Below are 26119 nucleotides of genomic sequence, written 5' to 3'. Positions count from 1 at the left end.
TAAATATAAGCATTTAATAAAGTAAAATGAAAAAAAACAGTCATGTATGAACAAGATAGCAAATAACAAATCTGTCAATGCTGTATGTATAGATCATGTACGTCCTCTTTTCCTGGCATAATAAAGCATTGCTTTGTGCGTAGTGCATCTACACGGTTATACACAACAAGAGTGCCGTATTTGAGTGACACTAATCCCCAGAACTAGATAAAATGATAGAATAAACCCAGCGCACACAAACGCCCTTGACCTAAATATTTACAAGATAGCAATGATCAGGTGAGCATTCTCTCTGTCGATGGTGAGAGTGTTACTGAGGCACATATTTTTCAGTGTTTTCTGTGGGTAAAAAATAAAAAAAGTTTTATTTTGAATATAAAAAAAGAAATCATAGCATCTTCTGATGGAACAAAGAGTCATCTATTGTAATTACATGATACAATAATAATGTTACAAAAGAAAGACTGATCCAATTTGGACCTGACAAACTTATTTTAAGTATGAAATGGGAAAGGATACATTCCTATATGTACATTATGGTATGCTATCAGTGCACTGCTGCGTGCTCATTTAAAGTAAGTAGTACCCATAATAGAAAGCAACATACCTGAAGCATTCTGCAAAGCTCCAAAACGTCCAACATTTAACCATAAAGTTGAGGATCAGAAATGATTTGGCTAGTCTATTCCATAATATTTATTGCAGGTATAAAAAGCTTTGTAGTCACTTACACTTACAGCCAATGCTGAATTGGCAGTCTTTGACATGATCCTCTGTGGGTAAGCAGAAATAGCAACCCGAGGGTCAAAAGGGTAAATGTTTACTTGGCTTGTATTGGCAAGTGAGGACATATAAGCACATTTGTACAATATGCATGATTAAACAAGCACCTGATATGTTTTGACAATGCAGAAACCTGTGTCAACCTGTCTTCATGTGTTAATCCCCAAATCTGTGAAAATTAGAACTATTTTATAATTACATGCTACATACAAAAATTGGATCTGTGCTAGGTAAGTGGTCATTTGCTTATTCAAAGTAAAAGTTGTTGAAAACAAATGCACAGCAACCACCAGCTCTGCCTACAATCTGTTAACATCTTTCTATTCCAAGATTATGACATATTCATTCGTTAGCAAAGTGGGTGCTGAGATGTAACTTTCCACTCTAAAATTAGAAGAGGGCTAGCACAAGCCCAACAAACTGGCTCTGATTTGCCTTCAAAGGGAGCCTTTGAATAGAGGTCTCAGTCCTTGTCCCAATAGGGGGTCCATTTGCAGAATAACTCACAGCCAATACGGAGGCCCCTTCCACCTCTTCCTTGGCTTTAGATAAGTTTCATGGTGAACCTGCCACCTTCACCTCCGTCCCCTCCTCCACCACCCATTGAAGACCGAGGAACAAAGTCAATCGTTGCTGTGTGCTTGATCTGACCTTTGCTCTGGCTCCAGAAGAACATGAAGACAAAACAGATGGCCACTGAGCTGAGGAAAGACAGGAAGCCCATGGTGGTGGCGATGATCAGGGTCTTTGCGTCAAACGGGTATGGTTTGGCCATTTGAGCTGAGGAGTTGGCAGCTTGGGAGTTTGAAGGCTCTACCCAGCCCTCCTCTGAGAAGAAGGGGATGGTTCGATTACGAGGGAGCCCCTTCACATACAGACCGACAGTCAGGCTGTCATTACCGGCTGCATTACCCGCCAGGCACTGATATGTGCCACTGTCCTGGACTTGGGCAAAACGCACTTCTAGAGTACCATTAGGCAAAACTCTGATTCGTCCTGTTGGAGAAACCACATTCTTATGGGATGAGATCCAGGTGATGTATGGGAATGGATCCCCTTCAGCCTTACAGGAGAAGGTAACTGTAGTGCCCTCCTCTACTCTCGCCTCCTGCGGCCTGCGATCCATGATACGGGCAGGGCGGCAGGTAAACAGCCTCGGGAGCTCCTTCTCGGAGAAGTCTTTGAATTCACGCTGTCTCACTGCATCAGGAGACGTGCAAGTGGGCTGATGTCCGTCAAAGTTCAAGCGCAATCGGCGACGGACCACCCAGATAAGCCGGCAGTCACATGCTAGGGGATTCCCATCCAACCGCAACACCTGAAGGTTCCCCACAGAGTGGAAGACGCTCTCCTCCAGAGTAGCGAGCTGATTGGATGTCACATTAAGCATGCGGAAATAGGCCAGTCCCCTAAAGGCCCCCGGCTCTATTCGTAGCAGGCTCCCTCCTGCTAGGTGTAACTCCTGGAGTCTCAGGAGGTCCCCTAGCAGATTACCTTGGATAACAGTGATAGGGTTGTAGGACAGGTCCAGGTAGCGCAGGTACACCAGGTGACGAAGTGCTGAGTAAGGAACAACACTTAGGTTGCAGCTGTTGATGACAAGTGAGGTCAAATTAAGTCCGATCAGGCTGTTGCTAGCCACAGTGTCCAATGCTGGCCAGTTTGCAATCAGGAGGCTACGCAGACGGTGTAGTCGTCGGAAAGCGTTGTTGGACAGTGTAGTAATGGTGAGGCGTAGCATGCGAAGACGTGTCAGGCTCTGGAGCTGGGACAATGCCTCAGTAGGAACGGAGGTCAGGTTGCTGCGGTCTATGTTGAGCTCCTGCAGATTCTGCAGACCAACGAAAGCCCGCTGGGAGATGAAGACCAAGTCATTCTCCTCGGCATCCAGCGTTTGCAGGTTCAACAATTCTTTGAAGGTATAGTCCAGGAAGACCAGAATCTCATTCTGGCTCAAATCCAGAAAGCGCAGATTGGACAAGCCAGAAAACACCCCAACCGGGATGATCTTGAGTCGGTTATTCTTAATCCGAAGCATCCTGAGATTCTGTAGGCCCTGGAAAGCCTCCACCTCAATCATGGAGATTATGTTATCACTGAGATCCAACTCTTGAAGTTGCAGGAGGCTAGAGAACTGGCGGCGTCCAACAGTCTTAATCTTATTGTGGGATAAATCCAAACGCCTGGCATCGTTGGAAAAGCCCTCTGGCACTGAGTTCAAATGTTTGCCAGAGCAGATCACTTCTCTAGCCTCAGGGCGACACACGCAGCGTGGAGGACAGCCTCCTGCAGATACACTCAGTCCAAACTGGAGCAGGATGCTCCAAGCCCCCCATCGGACGACTGACTCCACAAACATCTTACCCCCAGCCTGAGAAGAGTCACACAAATAAAGACATTAGCTCTGATATTTGTTAGCAGCTAATGCAGAAATGTTAGTGTTACTTTGTAAAAGAAATACAGTGTTAAAACCCAAGGAAGATACTGTATGTTTGTATCACTTATTTTCCTCATTTAGTCTAAACTTGCGTCAAAACATACCGTTTCAGTCTCGGAGTGCAGATTCTCATAACCAGTGGCAGTCAAATTGGAATCAGATTTGAGTTAAGTCCTCTGTAGAGATGTGGTTCTGTCAATAACATGCCCTTTAGAGTGGCCTGGAGAGAACAGAGAGAAAAAAAACACGTCTTCACAGAATGAAAGAAAATGTTTTTAAGGCTCTAAAGTTTAACTTAATGTCCAAACACAAAACAACATCCATAAAAACTTGGTTCCAAGGGTGGATAAAAACAACTGTTTTCCTTTAGTTTAAATTCATCTACCCCCACCACAGTCTATTGGTGTAGTGGTCTGACCATATGCTGCAGCTTCTGGTAGAATAGAAATAAGAAAACTGTAAAATAACGGCAATAAGAAAGTCTTCATCTCATCGGCTTGGTGCTCAAACTTGTATGTGTTCTGCTAATGGAAAACTAATGGTGGCCGAGAAGTGTCGAACAAATGCAAAAGCCACAACTCAAACGCAAAAGTCGGAAGAGAGCAACAACAGATGTTGACAATGAAACTGGCCGACTATTATTGCCAGCAGACTGTTATTCGCCTTTTTCGAAATTGAGCCAGGCCTGTGCAGAATCGTTCACCGGCGATTGTTTGCGTTGTGACTTTTGCATTTGTTTGACACTTCTCAGCAGCCATAGAAACAGGACAAACCAGATGAATTAAAAAAAACAGCTACAAAAACAACTTTCTGAGCAGGCGGTCCCGCCCTGGTTTTAAATGATTAATTTTTGTGCCAGCTGGTCACATGAAAAAGAGTGACTGGATTACCAATGTGGATCTTAAGTGAAGGAAAGACAAACACAAATTGTTTATTGCGTTTTGAGCTTGCTGTTTTAAGGAGTTCAGTTTATAGCAATCGATGCCATATATAACTCCTCCACCCATAAAATCCCCATTTGTCTGATGAAGACCAGGACATTAACATGGTGACAGCATTTCCACTGCTGACAATGTCCCATAATTAATTTCTGGTGTTCCTCAGTACGTTTTTCTACTTGCCACTGGATATGACAGCGTGTCCAGTGTGAAGCAGATGTTGCAGCTCATAAGAGTGGCCTACATCTCTGTAAACAAAATCCCTATTTAACTTATTATCAAAGCATATGTCTCACTTTTTACTCTGGACATTTTATCCTCCCAAAGACGGGAAAAGTACCTTTAAGAGTACTTAACACCGGGCGCCTGGGTTAGCTCAGTTGGTAGAGCGGGCTTCCATGTATTAAGGCTTGGTCCTGACCGCGGCGGCCCGGGTTCGAATCCGGCCTGTGGCCCTTTCCGCATCCACTCTCTCTCTCCCCCCTTTCAAGACTCTATCCACTGTCCTGTCATAAAAATGGAAAAATGCCCCCAAAAAAATAACTTAAAAAAAAAAAAAAAAAGAGTACTTAACACCCATGGTGGAAGTGTCCACATATGATCTACTCTAAAAAATAAAATAAAAAAGTATTAGTGCACCCAGCCTAACGTTTCTGATAGAGCAGATGAGGCCTCAGTGGGATGAGAGCTTTGCCCCCTGGCCCAGGCATCTGGATTTAGTCACACCAACTGGAGCTAGAGCCAGCAACAGGGTGATATAGATTTTCAGAATAAAACAAGTTTGTATACCAAATAATCAAATACAGCATTTAGAAACAGTTAAGAGTGTCACAAAAATGCAGACAAATCAGGGTAAAGATTGTAACCTGTCTACCATTTATATACAATACCTATTTCATGTTTGTTTGTTTGTCCTGGAAGAGAGATCCGTACTTGGTTGCTTGGTTTGTGGAGTTTTCTTATCTGAATTCAAAGTCTATGGGTATAGTATGCTGTAAAAATTGCAAAGACCCTTTGAGAGATTTTTTATTTATTTTGGCCTGATTACTTGACCCCACTTGTCATAACTTATTACTTGTTCTTTAATTATTTCATCATTATTTGTATTTGTGTACAGTATATAGTGTTTTAGAATAATATCTGTATAGAGAAACACTTCTTATGTTCAACCAAATCTAGAAAGGTTTCATGAGTTTCATCTGTCAAATTGATCACTATAAGTGGATGGTTGTTATAAGCATTTTTTTCTTTTTCTTTATTGCTCATGCGGATTACTATGTAATTGTAATTTATATATTTATTACATACATATATAACGGACAGCTTTGCAATATACTGAATTTTATTTTTCTGTTTCAAAGTACAGTCCAGTTTTTTCAAACGCGGCTTCAGCTGTTTCAAGGGCAGCATCAACCACACGGGCTTTCCCAGTGCGCATCCGTATTTTGTCTCCATCACTAGTAGCCATGATTCCCGATGTTTTAGTAGACAAGGTAGCCTGAGGAACACACAAGTTTCACTGCTGCATCTTGTTGGCTCGCTTTTGGCAGTTTGTCATGAGCTTCGAGGAGACGTTTTCCACTGAGAGAAAATTACTTTCATGATTTCAATGTGCAAGCAGTACCAGCCTCAAGTAGCCAGCCAGAAGCAGGCGGGTTACCACGAGGCAAAATATCATGGGAGTAAAGTAAAAAAAAAAATAGAATTATTGTAGTTTTAACATTTTTCCCATATGTTGTCATGCATGAAAGGACCCAAAATGAACACTGCAAGCTGACTACTTCATAAGGGGATTACTTAAATTAATAAATAAATAATTAATTAATTAATTAATTTAATTTGTATGAGAATAATCTTGTCCCAATCTTCTTGATCCATATAATCAGTTTCCACTAACACTAACATTATTTTTTTTTAGACCTTTGGTTCAAAGTCAAAAATTAATGTCCAGCATGTCATAAAATTATGCCTAATCTGCTCTTATTACTGACGGGAATTGAAAGCATATTGTTAATTACAGTTAGAGTTATGAAATCACTCATCTGAAGTTAGGAGTAACCAGTTGAGAGTACACTTAAATAATAAAATGGGTTTGATAAATGATAGTTTAATAAAATCATAATTCAGTTTAGAAGACATGTAAACTATAGAGTTGCCAAAATGAGACAATACTTGTACATCTCAAGTATAAAAAATGTGTTCACATCTAGATGAAATCCTAAATCATGAACGTCATGCTACAGATTAAAACAGACATTTTAAAATAAACAATAATGTTACTGATGATAACACTGAGTAAAGAATAAAAGCAGCCTGCACATTTGAGGAAAGGAGTCCAGAAAGAGCCCAACTAATGTGAAACGCTGCACGGTGAAATATTACATAATTACATTATTCTGCCAGTGTCTGGCCTTTCTAGTTCAATAAACAGGTGCTGGGAAAGTATTTGATGTAAATTATGTATTTCCTTCTCCAACAACTACCACCGCTGAGACCTGCTACAGTACGCGCAACAAAGGTAACCAACCTTTAAATATCTACACTAATTCTTTACACAGCACATATAATGTCCTACAACTGCAGAGAGAATTCAAAGCCAAACACATAAACTGCACACAAATAGAGCAAAGCTGTTTCAAAACAAGCAGAGATATCATAAATCATACTTTAAAAATACAGCTAAAAGACAATCCAAAATGCCAGACTGAGTCTAACCTGCAGCATCAGACAGTTCCCAGAGTGTGGACTCGCCCTCGCTGCAGCCTCTCCTGCACGGAGTGGCAGAGTTGTCGACAGTCCCAGAGCTGTACAGTCTTTATCTCATCCCTGCTCTCCATGCAAACAGTTCTTATACCGGCTGGCTGGCTGCGCTGACTCACAACCTCACACTTGTGCTCTTAGACTCCCAGGACTCCCAGGTCTCCTGTTAGACCGATATATCAGAGTGCAGACACACCAGACACCGATACTGGATTTTTATTAAACTTCAGCCGGTTACGATTGATCAGAGGGAGGTTTTCTTGGCCACAGCTGTAATAAAGCAATCTGTCAAAACCCTATATTGCATTTTAACTTTAATTTATTAATTTCTTAGTAAAGAAATTCTTAATTTAAAGGCCTAATGTAGTACATTTGACCATTATGTGGAGTTTTTCCAGCATGATAAAGTCGTAGTGCCTTAAAGACCTATGTGGTTTATTTAAAAATAAATATTTTTATGGGCTCTTGTGTGAGTTTTATTGTCCCACGATGGTTTTATTGCTCTTTCAGACACTCTCTCAACCTCTGGATGCAAACATTCAAATATAAACAAATTGATTATTGGCATCCAGTGGTGTACTGTAACAGTACTTAAGTATTTTTTGAGTTATTATATTTCTGTCAACTTTCACTTTTACTCCACTACATTTCCTAAATAAAACTTTTACTCCGATACATTTCCTTTTAGCATCTTCATTACTCGTTATTGCAAGCAAGCAGGTTTGTCGAATCAGTGGTCGATAAATCACGTGATGGGTAAGTGAAAAACTGGATTCTGCTCTTTAAATCCTTTAAGTTGTGAATACCTCATTTTTTTTCAAGTGTAATGTAGTCTCCATTTTTAAGGTGGTGTACTTGTTGAGAGGAATAAACTTCATAAATCGCAAAATTCTGACTTGCTTGCTTTTTTATTGACAGCATTTACTTGTACTTTTACTTTCAATACTTAAGTGCATTTAATATCAGAAAATTACTTTTGATACGTAAATATCAGACACTTTAAGACTTTAACTCAAGTAATATTCTAAAAGGTGACTTTAACTTCTACTAAAATAATTTTCTGCATAGATATCTGTACTTTTACTCAAGTGTGGCTTTCAGGTTCTTCATCCACCACAGCGTCAAATATTAGCTTTCAGCCCATAGCAGTCACCTTAGTATTTTAAATGTGTTGATCCCCCCTGAGCCAACTTGTGAGAGACAGAGACTGGCAGGTGTGTGATATCTCAGGCGGGTGGGATGTCAGTTGCTAAGACCTTCCAGCCAATCGGGCCTCAGGATTGCTCCTCCTCTGCGTCTCTGCACACATCATAAAGCTACAGTACAGCCAAAGGTCGTGACCACGAGTCACGAGCAGGGCGGTCAAATTAGAAAGTGAGGGAATAGATGCATTTGTAATTTCGACATCTATTTGTCACCCTGCGTGGAGTGTAGTCACATGAGTGTCCTGTTACAGTGTTAATTAGGCTAACTATTTTCTATTACGCACAGCCACTGGTTGTTTCTATTAATGAAGCAGTTTCAAATTAGAGCCGACAACATTCACTTAAAGAGCACAGAGAGCTCAAAACACCTTCAGGAATATAAAACACAACTGATTCATGTTAAATGATGCTAACAAGTGGCTAAATGAGACTACTAAACGCCATCACGCCGACTAGTCCGCCTTCAGAGCCTCATTGTGAATACTCGCGCTTATGTGACCGTGTAGTAGTTTGTTTATAGACTAACGTTAGCATTTTACTTCTGGCGATTGCATTCACACTTCAAAAACCATAAAAGTGGAGTTCATTTGTGGAGATTATCTTGCTGAAGAAAACATGTAAGTATCATAAATGTTTGTTTGCCACAGAGCTTATTTTCTGCAATAATCCAAAACCCAATGGAAAAATCCCACTGGCTTTTTGTCGAGGGAACCACGGTGATGCTAACTTCTTGGTTGGCCTGCACAAATATGTTATCCCTGCACCACTCGATTCAGAGTCTTTGGTCCGTTTCCAATTTTGAGTCATGCTCCTAAATTTCAAATAATCCTGTAAATTACAGGCTGGAAATAAATCCATACATTAAACAGAAATAAGCCCAGAATAACTTTTTATGAAAAAAGTAGCAAGATGGCCTTTAATTTGACGTATCCTCATACAGCGGTTCGTATGATATCTTATGAAAAGTTATTTCTCACTTTCCCGAGCAAGCAAGCAATTAGCGCGCCTGCGCAAGCCCCTGCATTCTGGGTTAAAACAAGTATGTTCATTACGTAAAATAAGTATGTTAGAACTACTTGGTTAAGTTTAGGCAAGAAAACTACTTGGTTAGGTTTAGGAAATATCTTGGTTTGGGTTAGAATAAGTATGTTTGTTACGTAAAAATAAGTATTTTTGTTATGTAACTTACGTAGGTGGCGTTAGTTAAGTACATAAGTTAGGTTTTGCTTTTGTTTTCACATGGGGAACAAACAGCGTGATCAGTCAATCAGTCTCCTTGGTGAATGTCCGGTGTTTCTCCTATGCCTCCTCTCTTTTTCCAAACTTTGTTGCCCTTTATACTAGGTGGGGTTATTTACGAATTACTGTGCATTACTTTTTGTAGGTATACGTACGAACAATGGATGAAACAGCCTACTTGATTACCACTTATTGCCATGAAATTTTACTTATTCTCCATAATGACTAATAATTGTATGTAGATGATTTCTTTGAATTGGAGACTTGAAAAATACATTGAATTCAATGATAATCAGTCATGAGTCAAATAACTTTAGAGTTTGCATGATTATATGACAGCTGTGTGTTGGGTTGCACAGCCTGTAAAACATAATGACTGTTGTGACATCGTTCGTCATTACGTTGGTTTGAGGATTTTTTTATTATTATTTCCAGCTATGAAATTACACAATTACTGTAACATTTTAGATATTAGTAGTAGTCACACTTGTTCCTGCTTTTCTTCCCCCTTCTGCTCGTCATTCTTTAGAAGTTTGTTGTTTACTTCAGTTTATTAATAGTGTTGTTTGGTCGGCCATCTGTAACATCTGTGACATTGTTTGTTGTTATGCCAATTTTCAGCCATATATTATGAAATTACTGTAACATCGTAGCTTTTAGTAATCAAACTCTACTCCATGCTTTTTTCTACATCTTGCAGTAATTTCTCAGAAGTCCATTAATCATTTCTCTTTACTCTTTACAGTTTAATAATATTGTTGTTTGATTACTGAGGGAAGTCTGTCCATCTGGTTGTTTCTTGGATTTGCTTACATGGTCTAACCTTTTTGCATAACTCAAAAACACCCACTCTCCTCAAGCCAAACCAGAGCCAACTCTTACCTAATAAACCCTCATGAAGCCAAAATGCAAACAATATCGAAGCCAAACAGATGTATCCTCTCTGCAGACAATCCTTTGGCAGAGTCCAGCCGTCTTTTGGGTGAACTCCCACTATCTCTTAATTCTTTGAAATAATTCAACTTCCCTGGCTGGGCTCCGTTTGCCTTCTCTCCTCCGTCATCAGACAAAACTCATCAAGTATCTCCGCTCGGGCCCTTATCGCCTTACATCAATCTGTGGACAGTTGCCACCCCATGTTAAAATTAGGTCTTTCTTCATCGACTGCACACAGCTGCCCATTTAGTCATCACTTGGCTCTGCACAGTTGCTTTATGTTCCCTCGATGGTTGGGATTATGAAAGGATTGTATTAATCAAACTACTAATGAAATTAAAAATCAATCCAAAAAAAATATTTTATTGGGAATCAAGTTATTGATGTTTTGTGGTGTGGAGGATGGCCACCAAAGTGTTTCTATAAAAATATGTGGAGTTTGTTTGTGCACTATGGTGCTCACCAGACATGCTCCTTTCAGCAGCTTAACGCTGATGGAACATTTTTCTGTCATTCACTAAACTGTTGTTGCAATTCTGGATTGAAAACATCAATGAGACGTCTGTAAATCAGAGGATCATTTTCCCAGTATGAACACTTAAATAGCCCTCATTTAAACCATTATGTCCTAAAAGTTGTAAAATTCACTAATAGCAAAATCCAGGGTTATTTTCCTCAGCATAATGAACGTGCATCAGACCCACAGGACTGCACCGCCCTGCACGCTCATATGACATTTATGGTTCTGCCAGCTTCCTGTTAGCTGTATGCGGCTGTAATAATGGATATATTGGCTGTAATTCATCACTTTTGTTATCTTATACTACACCCATGGGCTGTATGCTGTAAGCCAGTACCGTCTGTTCCCAAACAACCAGCTATCGGCCAGTAGCTAGCAGTGTCAGTAGCATGACATAAACATAATTTAATGTAGTTGCATGCTATTTATTAACACACAGTGCAAAAGCACAGGACACAAAGTCTTATACATCCATTGTCTGTGGTCTATTGGACTCGATTTTGGAAGTCCTTGACATGAAAAAGATTCAGATTGCTCTCAAAATCGGTGTGTGTGATTTGTCTAACTTCCATTTATGTTCTTCGCTCACTTTATGCAAAAAGTAGGCTAAGTAATAGTTATAATAGTATGCATGTTTGTAATATTATATTGTTCAACGCAGGCCATTTGCGCAGAGACATTACAATTATGACAATAGAATTGAAATCATTTTGTTCTACTTTTGTACAGCACTTTGTAGGCGTATATGTTTTACTAGCACCCGGTAGTCGCTTTCAGTCCAAAATGGCGGAAGCGTAGCTCTGCTGCTGGGCGCTGATGTTGCAATGGAACGAACAATTGGCTTTCACTTCTTAGCAATATACGTTCTTTGTTTCTGCTCAGGATCATAATCACCAGAGTGAACAGTGTCGTTATCTTGCTGTAACAAGGCCAGGAGCAAAGAAGAGGCAGTGATTCTCAGATGACTTGAACTCTTCTTCTTGCTTCGTTATGGCTTCATTAGCTTTGAGAAGGAGCTCTCTCTCTCTCCTTCTCTCTCTGAGCTCAGCTCTTTTAAGTGTTACCTTATCTGCCATTCCTCAACGCTCAGTCTCTGTTACTTGGGGACCTGCAGCAAAATGTAAAAAACCTGTGACAGACAGCGTGCATGATTCTAGGTGAAAACTTCCTTTGCAACAGGTGCATGAAACAGGAACATGACCTCACATGGGCCGCAGGGTGACAGTCTTTGTTTGCTTCTGAGTTTGGAAGCCCTGAGCATGAATCCCCAAGCAGCCCATCTGACAGAGAATGTACAGTCTGAGCCCGGCTGGGTTTTCTGACACTTGTCAAGGAGCTATTTTTAGCTTGTCACAGTGAGAAAGACAAGAGCCTGGCTCAAATCCCCAATTAAAACGCCTAGAACAGAACAACAGTGCGGGGATCACAGAGCATGAGCTTGTGTCTTTGCACTTTTGTGTGTTTTCTGTGTGAGTGTGTTCGCTGGAATTGTTAAAAGTGCGTGATGGAGTTAGTGTGTGTGTGTGTGTATGTGTGTGTGTTTCTTCTTTTTATGGGCTTCTGGCACCTGCTGCAGTGTGACGGCCCCTGAGACCTCCTGCATGCAAGCAGCAAATATTAAAAGGTTTGCTGGCAGAACAGCTGTCGGGTGCATAGCAGGAAAACAAAAGTCGCCTGGTCTTTCCCCTTTGGGTTTGTCAGGGAAAAGACTTGTAAACAAGACCATGTCGGGAGCCGCATCTATGTTAAATAAACAAATACCTGTCTGAAATGCAAGGGGAAGAACTAAGAAAACGTTTTCCCACTACAACGGAGGTCTGTTACAGATACAAAAGTAGAAGTAAGAAGTTTAATACTGAAATATGGTGGCCATGAAAGAAAGACAGCTGATTGCTAACTAGACCCCCTCCTTTCTACAATGCAGGGCGAACACAGAACTGTGCAGGAGCTGCCAATGAGTCAGCAGGTGTTGCCATATCATGAACGGAGAGCTGGCTCTTCTCATACACCGCTATACCTACAAAAAGTAATGCACTGTTATAATGTAAACGTATATATCCCACAAAATCAAGTCATATGTAATCCGCATAAATGTGAACCAGGAAGTATAAAGAGTGACAAATGCAGCGTAGGGAGGAGGTCAGGGTGGATGAGTGGGTCAAAAAACACTGGACTTTTGTCATAGAGACCGGCGAAAGCCAGCTCCACAACACTGGTGGGTGGCGAGGCGCATCGAGGAGGAGAACGATGCCAGTGCTCCAGCTCCGAAACAGCATTCGGCTGTCACTCCGAGGGAAATTAACAAGTTTATAGCTGGTTACGTGGTGGAAAAGAAGCTACCAATATCAACTGAGAGTCTCTATCTTTCCGTAAGATTATTAATAAAATCCTTATGACGTGGAGGGAACGGTGCCTCACAGAAAAAAACTGTTTGCTATCTCAATATAATAAAGAGCTATAAAGGGGATATTGCGTCTGTCATTCCTGCCTGCAGATCAACAGATGCCGTAAATGAGGCTATGCAAAGAGGGTAGAGTCAATACATTCAAAAGGTAGGCGTACAGTAGGCTACAGCCTCTGGACAAACATGCGCAAGGAATCGCAAAAGAGTTTTCATTTTTGGTAACACAAAAGTACATTTAACGAGTTACTCTTCTCAGTAAGTAATGCTGTAACGTAACATGATTAATAGTAGTAATATTGTAATGTAACAAGTTAATTTTATAAGTGACATTATCCAACACTGTTGACAACTGACGCAATATGGACTCGTTTGAGAAGGGAAATTAATGTCTTGTGTCAAAGTCTGTAGGACGTACAGTGTGACATTCTCCAGATCTTCACATCTTTGGAATTACTGACACAATATGATATACCAAGATCATAGATGGATCATTCAGTTAAATTTGTGAAGTTGTCACATGTGTACTCTTAACTTAATTATTAGCTAAATTTGGAGAATGACACAATGGTGGACAGGTGAAAACTGAGCATCTGTTGTTATCACATAATCCAGTTGGTGGTAGAGGAATGTAATCTTCACATAATTCATGTCTACATTACATAATATTTCCACTCATTGCAGAACATTTTATTGACAGTGTTTGGAGGTTAATAAGCAAGCCATTTCTAATTCTATATATTTTTTTAAAAGGCTGTAAGGAAAATGCAGACCCATGAATACTAATGTCACCAAGGAAGGGCGTGTTTGCCTGGTTGCATGGTTTAAAATGGCATGTGTGGGGAGAGATAAAGAAAAGTGTGTGTCGGTGTGGCTGCGAGCTTGTGTCTGTGACAAATGGGATTATATTAATTGTTAACCTCTGTGCCTACACATTGAAACACATTTATTTTATCTGAAAGTCATGAATTGTACTTGTTTTTATGTAGCTTGTTTTGAAAGTATTTACTCATGAGCAAACCGACATGAGATCTGTCACGACAGCGTCAACATTCAGAAATGACCTGAAAACACGACTATTTTCTCTGGCTGATTAGTCAACATATTCTCACTCCCAACTCGTCAATTACTGCCGCTTGGTCAGTGGTCCTATGCTTCACACTGTGACGCTCTAGGTACGCCTTTGGACTCAGGGACAGCATGTCAAGGTTCTGCTTGTTACATGCTCTTTTAGAAAAAAAAGAAACGTTCAATAGTATAGGTTAACTTATTTTTTTAGGTTTACTTACGCAACGAAAGTATATCTTATCTCATCTTATAATGACACTTTGCCAGACCCCTCTGCGTCACTCTTTTCGGTCGTAGTAAACACGTACATAATGTTGTCAAGTGAACAAAAACACTTGCTTAGGTTCAGGCAATAAAACCACTGTAGTTAGGTTTAGGGGAAAAAAACAACAGCGTTGGTCTTAAATGCAAGATGCAAGGTTTTCTTTTTTTTCTTTTGGAGTGTGGGTGTTTTTTCTTTCCAACTTAGGGATATATCAGAGAAACTCCCACCTGGGCAGCCACTGCCAGTTTCAACCCAGTCTATAGCTCAACATTTGAAAGGGATCAAAGTGAACAAAGCTAATCGGCCAGATGCAATGTGTGGAAGATACTGTGCCGATGATACTGTGATGTATTTGAAAGACTTTTCCAGCTCTCCTTAGACTCTGCGGTTGTTCTTGATCTGTGGAATAATTCATTATTCCAATACCGAAGATCAGTAGACCTAAAATCCTCTATGATTTGCGGCCAATAGCATTAACATCACTGAAAATTGTGGAGAAAATGATTGTTAAATCAGAAAGTGTGGATCTAACTGGACCAACTCTCGACCCCCTGCAATTTGTGTGGGAGAGATAAGTAATTGATATACAGACGGTCAATTTGTGGGTGAAGTATTCCTTTAATTGGGACAGCAGTAGCTCAGTCCGTGGCGGCTTGGCTTGGGCACTCTACTTTGACCAAGTACTGAGTGTGAACTGGTAGCTGGAGAGATGCCAGTTTGCCCCTTGGGCACTGCCGAGGTGCCCTTGAGCAAGGCACCAGACCCCCAACTACTCGGGGTGCTTTCAGGGGCAGCTCCCTCGCTCTGACATCTCTCCATTAATGCATGTATATACTGTAAGTCCTGTTTGTGCATGTGTGTATTTCGGGCCTGTTTGTACTGTGTAAAAAATAACAGAGTGATACAATGGAATTTCCCCTTAGGGGATCAATAAAGTGCCTTCTTCTTCTACTTCTTCTTCTTCTTCTTCTTCTTCTTGTACTTCTTCTTCTTCTTCTTCTTCTTCTTCATACTGAGCAAGTCCTCAAATATATACATATCACTTGCCTTGAATTACCCCTTGAGGGACGAATAAATTATTTTGAATTGAAATGGTAACCCAGATGTATTTACATGAAATGTCAATGGAAAACATGGGTAAAATAAAAAAAAGAGGGCAAACGTGATTGTTTGCATATGAAAAAGTAAATATGTTTGTAAGAGGAAGATGGACAGAGAGAGTGAGAGGGACAGACGCATTATAAGTATGGGTGTGTTTGAGTATTTACACCCATGTAACGTGTGGTAGAAGTGGGTCACAGTGACAGATCCACTCACATCGGTCTTGTTCCAGACTGCGTGTTGGGTAAAGCACTCTGCTGTAATTCCTCATTCTGACGAGGAGCGAGTTAAGACTCTGTGCAACGTCACGCAAAGTGCGTCGTCTGCAATATTAATAATAGCACAAATAAATGAGGGAAGGGAATTAGTCTCAGTGCAGCGCCTATGTGATGTGACAAATTAGGTCGTCTCAGCTAACAGCGGCGATGCGTCGGATCCATCGATGTGCATCAGAGGGATGAGGGGAGGTCACGCATTAAAGTGGAGCTGACTGGTGGGACACAGAGGTCTCTTAACCTGGAACAGGTCAACAGGGAACATACGTACTGACTGTTGACTTCAACTGCAATCAACTCCTTATAAAATGTGGTGCAGCAGACTGTTGGTTTGTTGTTATCAGATATCAAACATGTGCCTCATGTTTCTATTATAGACTAAAACTTAAAGTCCACTGGGAGAAGAAGTACTCAGATCAGAGTATAAAAGTTGTAGGCCTACACTAGAAGACAATGGCACATTTTCTCGCACAGCAAAAGTAAACAAGCGTTAGTCCTCGACCAAAGAAATTATTAGTTGACTAACAGTCATACAATTTTGTCGACTAATCGATTAGTTGATTCAAAGGACAGATATGTAAGACTGAGTTTCTCCATAAACAAAAGCACAACTTTAAATCTTGTGTTTACCAGAAATGTGCTCATAAGTTTCTTGGAAATAAGTCATTCAGCAGGAAAAAAACGTAAAAAATGACTAATCGACTAAAGAAATCTTAGTCGACAAAGACCAAAATGACTGCATAGTCGACTAATCGACTAAGAGGATCAGCACCTAAAAGCATCAAAAGTAAAGATACTCGAAGCAGAGGGTTAGAGTTAATTTTCCAGATCATTGAAAGAAACAAAGAAGAACTCAATGAGGTGAATTATAAGGGAAATTAACAATGATGAGAAATGGGAGGAAAGCAATAAGGAGAAAATGGAACGAGAAAAATTAGGCAAAAGGTGAAAAATGATATATAAAGGAGAAAAAGGAAAGGAAAAAGGCAACAAGGTGGAAAAAGGAGTGAAAGCAATGATTAGAAATAGAAGGGAGGAAGCAATAAGGGTAACATGTTGGGAAAAACAAGAAGAAGAAAAGGGAGTAACACTGTACTCAAGTACACTTGAGGAAATGTCCTTATATTAGTTACTGTCAGAACCTATGACACAAAATCTTTCTACCGATCAATAAAGGTCATGTTGAAGAAAGCTGTAGAGGCACTTTTCGTGGCTCTACAAGTTTTCAGTTGTGCAGGTTAAGAGGAAATGAGGGAAGCTTGAGAACAAAAGTAGAAAGAAATCACTATTGTAATTTTTTTTTCTTTCTATTTCATAGAAAAGCGATCAACTCCATAATCTCCCCTCTCTAGTGTGCAGGTGGAGCTTTTCCTCTTTGGCACACTTACCGGCCTGCATGCTAATCTGACGGGGCCGATCCACAGTCCCACCTGGTTTCCTACTGAGCCTGAGTCGGTCGAAGTAAAAAAAGGGAGGGGGTACACACGTCAGTGCCTGTGCTGTACATGTGTGGGAGGGAATTGGAGGCTTGTAACTGGCAGGTCATAGACTTGATTCCCCATAACGTCTCCATTTCTGTTGTCTTTGAGCAACCACTACTTCCAGAAGTGTTTTTTCTTGTTATTATTCTTTCCGTCACTATATAAACTACACATGCTACACACTGCTATCTCTTCCCACTGAAAACAATGAAGACATTTATGTATTTCTTTTAGTTTTAATTCTCAGATTTTTTGTTTGTAGTAGGCTCATTTTAGCAAGGAAAAACTGTCAAAGGGGTCCCTTGACCTCTGACCTCAAGGTATGTGAATGAAAATGGGTTCTATGGGTACCCACGAGTCTCCCCTTTACAGACATGCCCACTTTATGATAATTACATGCAGTTTGGGGCAAGTCATAGTCAAGTCAGCACACTGACACACTGACAGTTGTAGTTTATTTAGTATATTTATGATGCTAAATGCAGTATCAATGAGGGTTTTTGGACAATATTTGTTTTGTGCTGTGAATTGATTCCCATTATTAAATATACAGTATACATACATTTGCATAAAGCAAACCTATTTGCCCACTCCCATGTTGATCAGAGTATTAAATACTTGAAAAATCTCCCTTTAAGGTACATTTTGAACAGATAAAATGTGTGATTAATTTGCGATTAATCGGGATTAACTATGGACCATCATGCAATTAATCGCAATAAAATATTTTAATCGATTACAGCCCTAGTAATTTTGTATGTGACTACAAAGTAACTCAACACATCCCAGTCATGGTAACCCATTTTTGGGACATTTACACCCTGAGGGTAACACGTTAATGTTCTCAGAAGCCGGTATTGATGTCTAATGCTCCGTACACCTGACTATCCACCCTGACCTCCTCTTTAAGTCAAGTCAAATCTAAATCGCTGGAGCATATACACCATCTATCCTTACACCCTTGATTTGGATGAGGGGGTATAACAACGTCACACTACTTCTGCCTTTGTATAACTGCAAGAGGTCACTTGTCAAGAACGCTTGAACAGCGATTGTTTCAAGCATTGGAACAAATTACCAACGCTGTCATTGTCTCTGGTGATAATAGTCTTGGAGTGTTGTCCTTTCACAGCGAGGGCGTGATGCATGTGGAGGGAAATGCTACAGTACAAGCACTTGGAGCTGTTGGTGTTATAAGAAAGATCCTTTGTCTGCTTCTATGTATCCTCTCTATAGCAGCTGATTGCACAACTGTGACATCATCATAAGAATTGAAAAGAATAGTTATTCTTTTGATTGGACCTCCGTGAAGTACTGGCCACGTCTCCAAGGACCCTGCCTCTTGCCCATTGCATGCTAAATTATCTCCAGCCCGCAGGACCTTGGCTAAATGGGTATAGAAAGTTGTCACATGCATATGAATCATTATTGAACAGACAGCCAGTAAGTGGGAGCTTTTACATTTGATGTTTTCCTCTGGTGGACAGGAAGTGATGTTTCCAGTAGCAGCAAGAGCAGTTTGTCTGGAATGAATAGAGGCAGAAATGGGCAGGTTGTTAAGGTGCTCAGTGTGCTTGAGAAGAACTAGTTCATACTCTGTGTCGTCCCACCACGTCAAACGTGTTTACGCCTGTTTTGAATGGCTTCACTGGTGGTGCAAAAGCCTGTTATCATAGACTCCTCCTGGCTGCTGATCTCCCTCTCTTCAACAATTCTGTCTTTAGCATGACTTTGCAGTCTTTTACGCAATTAATCACACGAATGAGGACAAGTCTTGTACAGTCTGTCCTTGAAGGCATTCGTGGCGTTGCACTCGGTCGTACACACGAACTGTGACAGAAGCTGTGTGACAAAGGAGAGCTTGAGAGAGAAGATCAAACTCTGCGGTACTTTCACACCCACACCTGGCCAATCACCGCATGAATAATTGTCAGATTGATGGTTTCAGAAAGTTATTGTTGGATGGATTAATTAATAAGCCTCACTGTGTGGAAGAGACCGGCATCATTCTTTTATCCATTCAATACTTTGAAGGGAGATTTGTCAAGTATTTAATACTCTCACCAACATGGGAGTGGGCAAATACGCTTACTTTATGCAAATGTATGTATATATGTATTATTGAAATCAATTAACAACACAAAACAATGACAAATATTGTCCAGAAACCCTCACAGCTCCAGCTATTTGAGTCAGTATCAGCCCAATCATCAAAATTGGTATCAGTGCATCTCTACTTTAAAGCTAAGGATAAAGGAAAAAAGAATCACATGCACACTGAATGACATAAACATCCCTAAGCTTCCCAAAATGTTTCTATGCTGCTCTCCCAGCCCCTGCATCTTTGAAGACCTTGTCATTCCCAACCTGTCCACCAGATGTTCCCAGAGTTCCCTGCTCCTTGTCAATCACCCGACCCAGTTCCTCCCTGCCACACCTGTCACTCGTTCCCTGATTAAGCACCAGTGTATATCCAGGCCACCTTCCCACTCTAATCTGTCAGTTCTTCTGTTGCTTCCTTGCCATAGCTTTCCAACCATTCCCACCTGTCAGTATTGTGCCCCTGTTCTGTAAACTTGCCCTCTCAAATTTGCCAACAAGTTGCCAATCCTGTTCATTACCTTTTGATTCTAGTAAAGTTAATTTAATTCAACCTGCTCTGCCTTGCTGCGTCATGCATTTGGATCTTCTTCCGTGTTGCCGTGACTGTGACAATGATGTGAATGGTGGATGTTTTGGCAGATGCTACCCTCCATAATTGAAGCTACTTAAAAAAAAATCAGACAGACTGGAATATGTTTTAGTCCCACTTCATTCTTTGAACTGAGGTAAAATGCCTGTGAGACAAGAAGCACATTCAAAGAAAAACGAAGAACATAATCAAACTGGAAAGGACTGACGCATCTTGGAAATGGAAATATGGCATGAAAGAAAACATGCAGCATAAAAGAAACCTTTAATGTAAAGATGCTTTTTTCTTGCCCAAACAACACAAGGCTGCTGCTGACACAAGCCCGGGGCCAGCACCATTCAACTCCTTATTCGTGCCCGGACTACATTTCTCTAGTGGCTGCGATCATCTGATCTTTCTATTCATCTTCAAAAAGACTTCAAATGACTGTGTGGCCTGAATAGTACTTCTGTGCACGATGGGTTCAAAAGTGCTGTGCACCACAGATTCTGCCCTGGATACATGTTTTCATGTGCGAACCCTCCAAAAGCAGGTCTGGTTGAGACTTGGATGAAAAGACGACCAACTCAACTCAGGAATCAATTTATATGAAAATGAAGACGTTCATTATTTGTAAAAAACAACAGAAGCACTGAACATAACTGGGGTGTTAATCTCATTGCTGTTAAGACTGAAAATGTGGTGTGTGGATGTATTGTTCCAGGCTCAGATACATCTTCTCCCAGACAGCTCGCCAACTTCCTTGGCTAAGCCTGGTATTAAGGTGCTGCTGTTGGAAAGAAGCTGCAGTGAAAAACACCCATTTTTCTCCTTCCTCAATACTTTTGCTGATCTGGAATACATTTAAACATGTAGAATTATTCAAAAAGTATGAAGTATGTCTGCAGCACTTCGAAGCAGGTTGACCCATCCAGCCCGTTCTCATTTCCATGACGTCAAATACCAACACTTTGTCACGGCCGTCGGCGTAAGATACCGACGCACAAGGCACCCTTTAGCTTCAGTATGAGACTCACAGGGGATTCAGTTAACTATAATGTAAACCCGTCTGCGTCAATATGAAACGCTCAGGGTGTGGTGATGTAGTTTCAGCGTCAGTATGTGACGAGTTGAGATGAGAATGTGTTGACTTATCACACTTATTAAATCGTGGAACACAAATACATTTAAAAAGGGGGATGAATGGGTTTAAACATAATTTACTCAGGATTTTAATGTTACTTAAGTATGAAAGTTACATGACAAATAAGTCAACGTTGACTTCTGGTTTCATGCAAGACATGAACAGCGGTCTCCTGGGTGAAAAGCCCTGTGTTTTTAGACCCAGCCATCCACCCTGACTTTGCCCTATGCGGACTTTGTCGCTCTTTATACTATGTCACCTGTCCTGGCTCACAATTACATATGTGAGTTACAGGATTACATATGAATTAATTGTGTGGGTTATATACGAATTGTAGTGCATTACTTTTTGTAGGTATAGCTAGAAAACTATGTATAAGAACAGCCTGAGGGTTCATTCTTGACCTTGAAAATTGCAGTTTTAATAAAGAAGTCTCATCACATAGTGAACTTAGTTGTTTTTTTGTTTTTTTTGTATCCACATACAGTACTACATGATGCGGCTGGAAGCTTTGTATACACCAAGTATAGTAAATAGACCTTGTGATGAGAATCTTTTGTCAAAACAAATAAATAAGTAAATAAACTCATATTGCAACTACAAAATGGGTGAAACTGAAATATTAATATCTAGCTGCAAGGCACTTACAAAACCTCTTGGATCTTCTGGAATCAACCAGGAAAGCTGTTCAATAAATTAAACTAAGTGAAACCACGACCAAAGCTTTCCCCATTAGAAACCTAATCATTTTACTTAACTTAACACACAAACCTGACCAAAACAATAAGCTATACATCTTGAGTTTGGTGCAGTGCCCAAAAGCACACTTAAATCTCAAAATGTATTCTGAGCTCTCTGTTGAAGAGATAATTTTGATTATCTGAAATGGGGTTGTATGAGGTACTTATTCATAGTCAGAGTATTACTTATAGATGGTGAATCCGAACTAAAACACCACAATAACACAAACATGTTAACCGATCAAGGCAACGGTAGACCAGCAACTCGAGGTAGAATTACTGTTTTTGTCAATGGACTCTGGTGGCTTTGAAGAGAGCATAGATAACTGCTTCAGTTCCCATCGGAAAGGACTGTCTGACAGCAAGGTAAAGCTGTGAAAATATTAGAAATATATCGTTCACTTAAACTGATACTGACTTTTTTTAGGTGGGCCTTCCTTTTAGGTGTCTAAAATCCGTTTTGCTGCTGCCACCGTCCACAGCAGTACATTTCTTTGCTCCCGTGCTGGTACTCCTATCTGTTTCCCCAAACTGGGGTTGTAGCAACCATGATCTGCTGTATACGGTTGGGTGATATGTTAAAAAAATTTCAACCGGCAATTTTCAGCCCAACAACCGGTGATTGCCGATATATATTGGCGTAATTTCAGCTGGAAGATCAGCTGGAAGATCAGTTGTTCTAGCGGCGGAGCATTGTAAAACACACTTCATTCAACTTGACAGAAACTAAATAAAACTTACCAAAATCGTCTTGGTTAGTCTTTCCAAGAATCACCAACTCTGGTTTGGTTAAAATAAATCCTTATTTCACAGAGTTAGATGCGAAATTATGCCGGCTTTGCACATTGTTTCCCCCCGCTGTATATGAGAATGCTTTTGTTGCTTTTGGTGTGTCATTTTACACCATGTAGTCTGTACTGACTGCAATGTAAGCACATCCATGTAAATATTCTACACTCTGAGCTAGGGATGATGAATAAAAAATGAGAAAGAGTGCTTATGGCGGGCAGGAGTGGAGGTGGATGGGTCCAACAAACACAGGACTCAACCAGGAGACTGGCGTTCGTGTCCCAAAGTATTTTTGATTTATGTGGAAGTTACGATAGTAACGTTTGTGACATGCTTTCCGTACTTATGTTACGTTGTTTCCATATGTTTACATACTTATTTTAAGTCCAACCATTATGTTTTTCTTAAACCTAACCATGTGGTTTTGTTGCCTAAACCTAACCATGGTCGTTTGTTTTTGTTTCGCAGTTTAGTTGCATGGCATAAAAATAACACACAAAAGAGGCGTACAAATGACACACGAAAAGGTTAAAATGCGTTCTCATGACACACGGAATGTCCTTGTAATGTCGTGCTATTTATATGCCATCCCATGAGATCGGGTTGGAACGTCAATGCCTGGCTGGATAGTTCTACCACTGAGAACATGAAGGCAAGGCAAGGAAACTAGTTTAAGACTCGTCATATACTTCTTTGCCTGAAGCTGAAATCAATTTAAGTCTGGAGCAGCTGCCCAATATAACAGTCCAGATAAATCATCCCCTAACAAGGAGACTGACATACTTCCTCTGCATAAAATGCCCTCTGATTAAATTGCCCATTTGGCAGAATCCCAAGTGCCAAATCCTTGGTTCTCCCTTGATGGTGATCTGCTCCTCCTGAGCCACATTGCAACTGATGTGATGTGTGTCCTCATTATGACAGGAGGAGAGGACAGAGAGTTTGCTGCTGGTCTGAGTTCACCTCTGCGCCCTCTCTGAAATGCTGATCCTGGCTTATATCAGATTGCAGGTGAGATGATAATCAAATCTAACAGGAGGAGCCAAGTTTGGAAACGATACAGTTTTTTGGGTGAGAAACAGAGGTTTGATCAGAGCCACTGTGAGACCGAAGCATCTTGATTTAAACAAGCCTCACACTGTCACAGAGGGGATAGACACTGCAGTTACTGACGTCCGTAATCCTGCTGAAACGCAGTTAAAACACAGTCTGCTCTGGCCCTTTTTAGGTTTATGGAACTAACTATCCGGAGGATTACTGTTCACATGGACTCAACAAAAAACAACAACAACAAAAAGATTTGCACAAACAACAAAGTAACTAGGCTGGAAAGTAAAGTAGTAATGGCAGGTTTTTTGGTTTGTTTTCTATAAAAGAACGGTTGAGAGAACTAATAAAAACAAAGGGGAATGAAAATATTAATATAGGTCAGTATCCAAACTCAAGTCTGTACCGGACACAATACAAGTTATTAATATTATGGCAGTCTTGTAGGCATTTTTATAATCGGGACTTGGTTTGGAACATAGAAAAGAGAAACAAGTCCCTATACACATCAAAATAGGTTGTAACCCTTATTATCAACATATCTAGATGAGGACACAACCACCACAATAAGAAATAACAACAATCAAAATAATATAACTGGAGACGATGGAATCACACCAGCCGTGACGCCAAATCAGACGAGGGCGTAATGTGATGGGGCAATGGCCCCTTCACCCACAAAAGGCATATAAATGCCATGATAATGCGCAAGGCGTTTAGCGGGCAATAAGCACTCCTTTCTTGATTTCCGTGTGTCATTTGTACGTCATGTATCCTGTACTGACTGTAATGTAAATGCACCTGTGTATGAATACTACAGTACGAGTTAGTGATTGGAGGTGGATGGATCCAACAAACACTGGACTTTTAACCAGGAGACCAGTGTTCGAGACGTTGTTGACCGGTGTTTTGTTTTTTAAGTTACGTTGTTGAGGTTTGTCACCGATTGTCATGTTTTTATATTGACGTTTGTGACATGTTTTCTGTAGTCTGTGACTGCGGATGTTTGCGTTGCGTACAAATGACACAAAAAGGTTCAAATGTGTACTCTTGACACGCGGAATGTCCCTGTAATGTTGTGGTATTTATACGCCTTCCTGTGAGACCGGGTTGCCATTTCCTACCCCTTTCCAGCACCCTTGCTCGGACCACACCCATCTTCGACCTTAATTTTGATCTCAACTACACACCTGTAAAGTTTTGTGACTGCATCTTCCATGGTTGCAATGCCATCGTGGTTACAAAATCTGTCCACACACCGACAGACGTAAATATAGACACCTGGCAAAGTACTCAAAAACCTCTTCCATCGTAGTTCCCGCTACAGTAGGTGTCTCCATGCAAGACCACATTTTGTCATGATGACACACACACACTCACAAGGTGAAAATAATACCTGCTTCGCTGTTGTGGCTGGAAACCAGCCAACAATATAAACAGGCAACTTTGTTTTCAGATATGACATCATATATACAGTACATCACTACTATTCCAACAACTTGAGGCTTCATTTTCAAGTTTTCCCTTGCTAGTGCTACACTAAATCTGATTTGAGTGAAACCTTGAGGAAAATAATTTAATTAGATTCCATTTGGATGATAGTAAGCCTAAATAATAAAAAAGGAGGAGAAAAAAAACTGCAAAAATAGACCACAGAACGCACTGGCACACTTAAAGCTGCACCAATGGGAACATTTGAGGATTATTATAGTGATTCCATAATAATAATAAATGAGGATTAAAGAATAGCATAAAGTCAGTACTGAGTTGCCATATCAAACATACAGTTTGCTATAAATAGCAATTGGGTATTATAGAATTGATGCAAAAAATGTTGAAGCTTATTTCAGGTTCAAAAACAAGTACAACTGATTAAAACCTGAAAAGTAATTATAGGTTGTTTTTTTAGGAAGAAGTATCGAAATTGAAAGTATAGAAATTGAAAGTGAACTCACCAGTTGAAGCATCGCAACAAAGCTTCCACCTCTTTAATGCTCATCGTCCGTCTCCAACAGAAAAACGCGTTCATCTCTGTTCAGGACACTTTCCCTCTTCTTCTTCTTCTTCCTCCTCTTCTTCCTCCTCTTCTGCCTACATTCAACCAGACTTTTCCAACATCTGTCGCATCAGAGTCACTTCGCCCTCCTTCTTCATTAATTTCCTTTTTTCGACTGTCGAGTATACCTCGGGGGAGATTTCGGATAATTGCGCTACTAAAATAATTTAGGTCGACTGTGTCTGTGCGCGCCTTGTTGTGTGTGGTGATGCTGAGGAGACGCTGCTGCGCTCTGAGCGCGCTGCTGCTGCTGCTGCTGATGC

At 40.5% G+C, this 26119-nt stretch overlaps 1 protein-coding gene across 3 annotated transcripts; it reads right to left on the bottom strand.

The window, feature by feature from the left end:
- Nucleotides 1-26119, bottom strand: lingo4b (leucine rich repeat and Ig domain containing 4b). Of its 3 annotated transcripts, none has more exons than XM_074653064.1 (3): nucleotides 25756-26119; nucleotides 3325-3440; nucleotides 1-3154 (listed from the first exon to the last, which is right to left on the bottom strand). In XM_074653064.1, the coding sequence occupies exon 3, from the start codon at nucleotides 3140-3142 to the stop codon at nucleotides 1328-1330; it is 1815 nt and encodes a 604-aa protein (XP_074509165.1). In that variant the 5' UTR covers nucleotides 3143-3154; nucleotides 3325-3440; nucleotides 25756-26119; the 3' UTR covers nucleotides 1-1327. The 3 variants fall into 3 exon arrangements, with proteins under 3 accessions (XP_074509165.1, XP_074509166.1, XP_074509164.1); XM_074653065.1 differs by lacking the exon at nucleotides 25756-26119 and adding an exon at nucleotides 6874-7011; XM_074653063.1 differs by lacking the exon at nucleotides 3325-3440.

The sequence above is a fragment of the Sebastes fasciatus genome, chromosome 12 (assembly GCF_043250625.1).
Source record: "Sebastes fasciatus isolate fSebFas1 chromosome 12, fSebFas1.pri, whole genome shotgun sequence".
In the NCBI taxonomy this organism is placed as follows: domain Eukaryota; kingdom Metazoa; phylum Chordata; class Actinopteri; order Perciformes; family Sebastidae; genus Sebastes; species Sebastes fasciatus.
The sequence above is the reverse complement of the archived record's forward strand: the minus strand, read 5'-3'. Positions and strand labels throughout refer to the sequence as shown.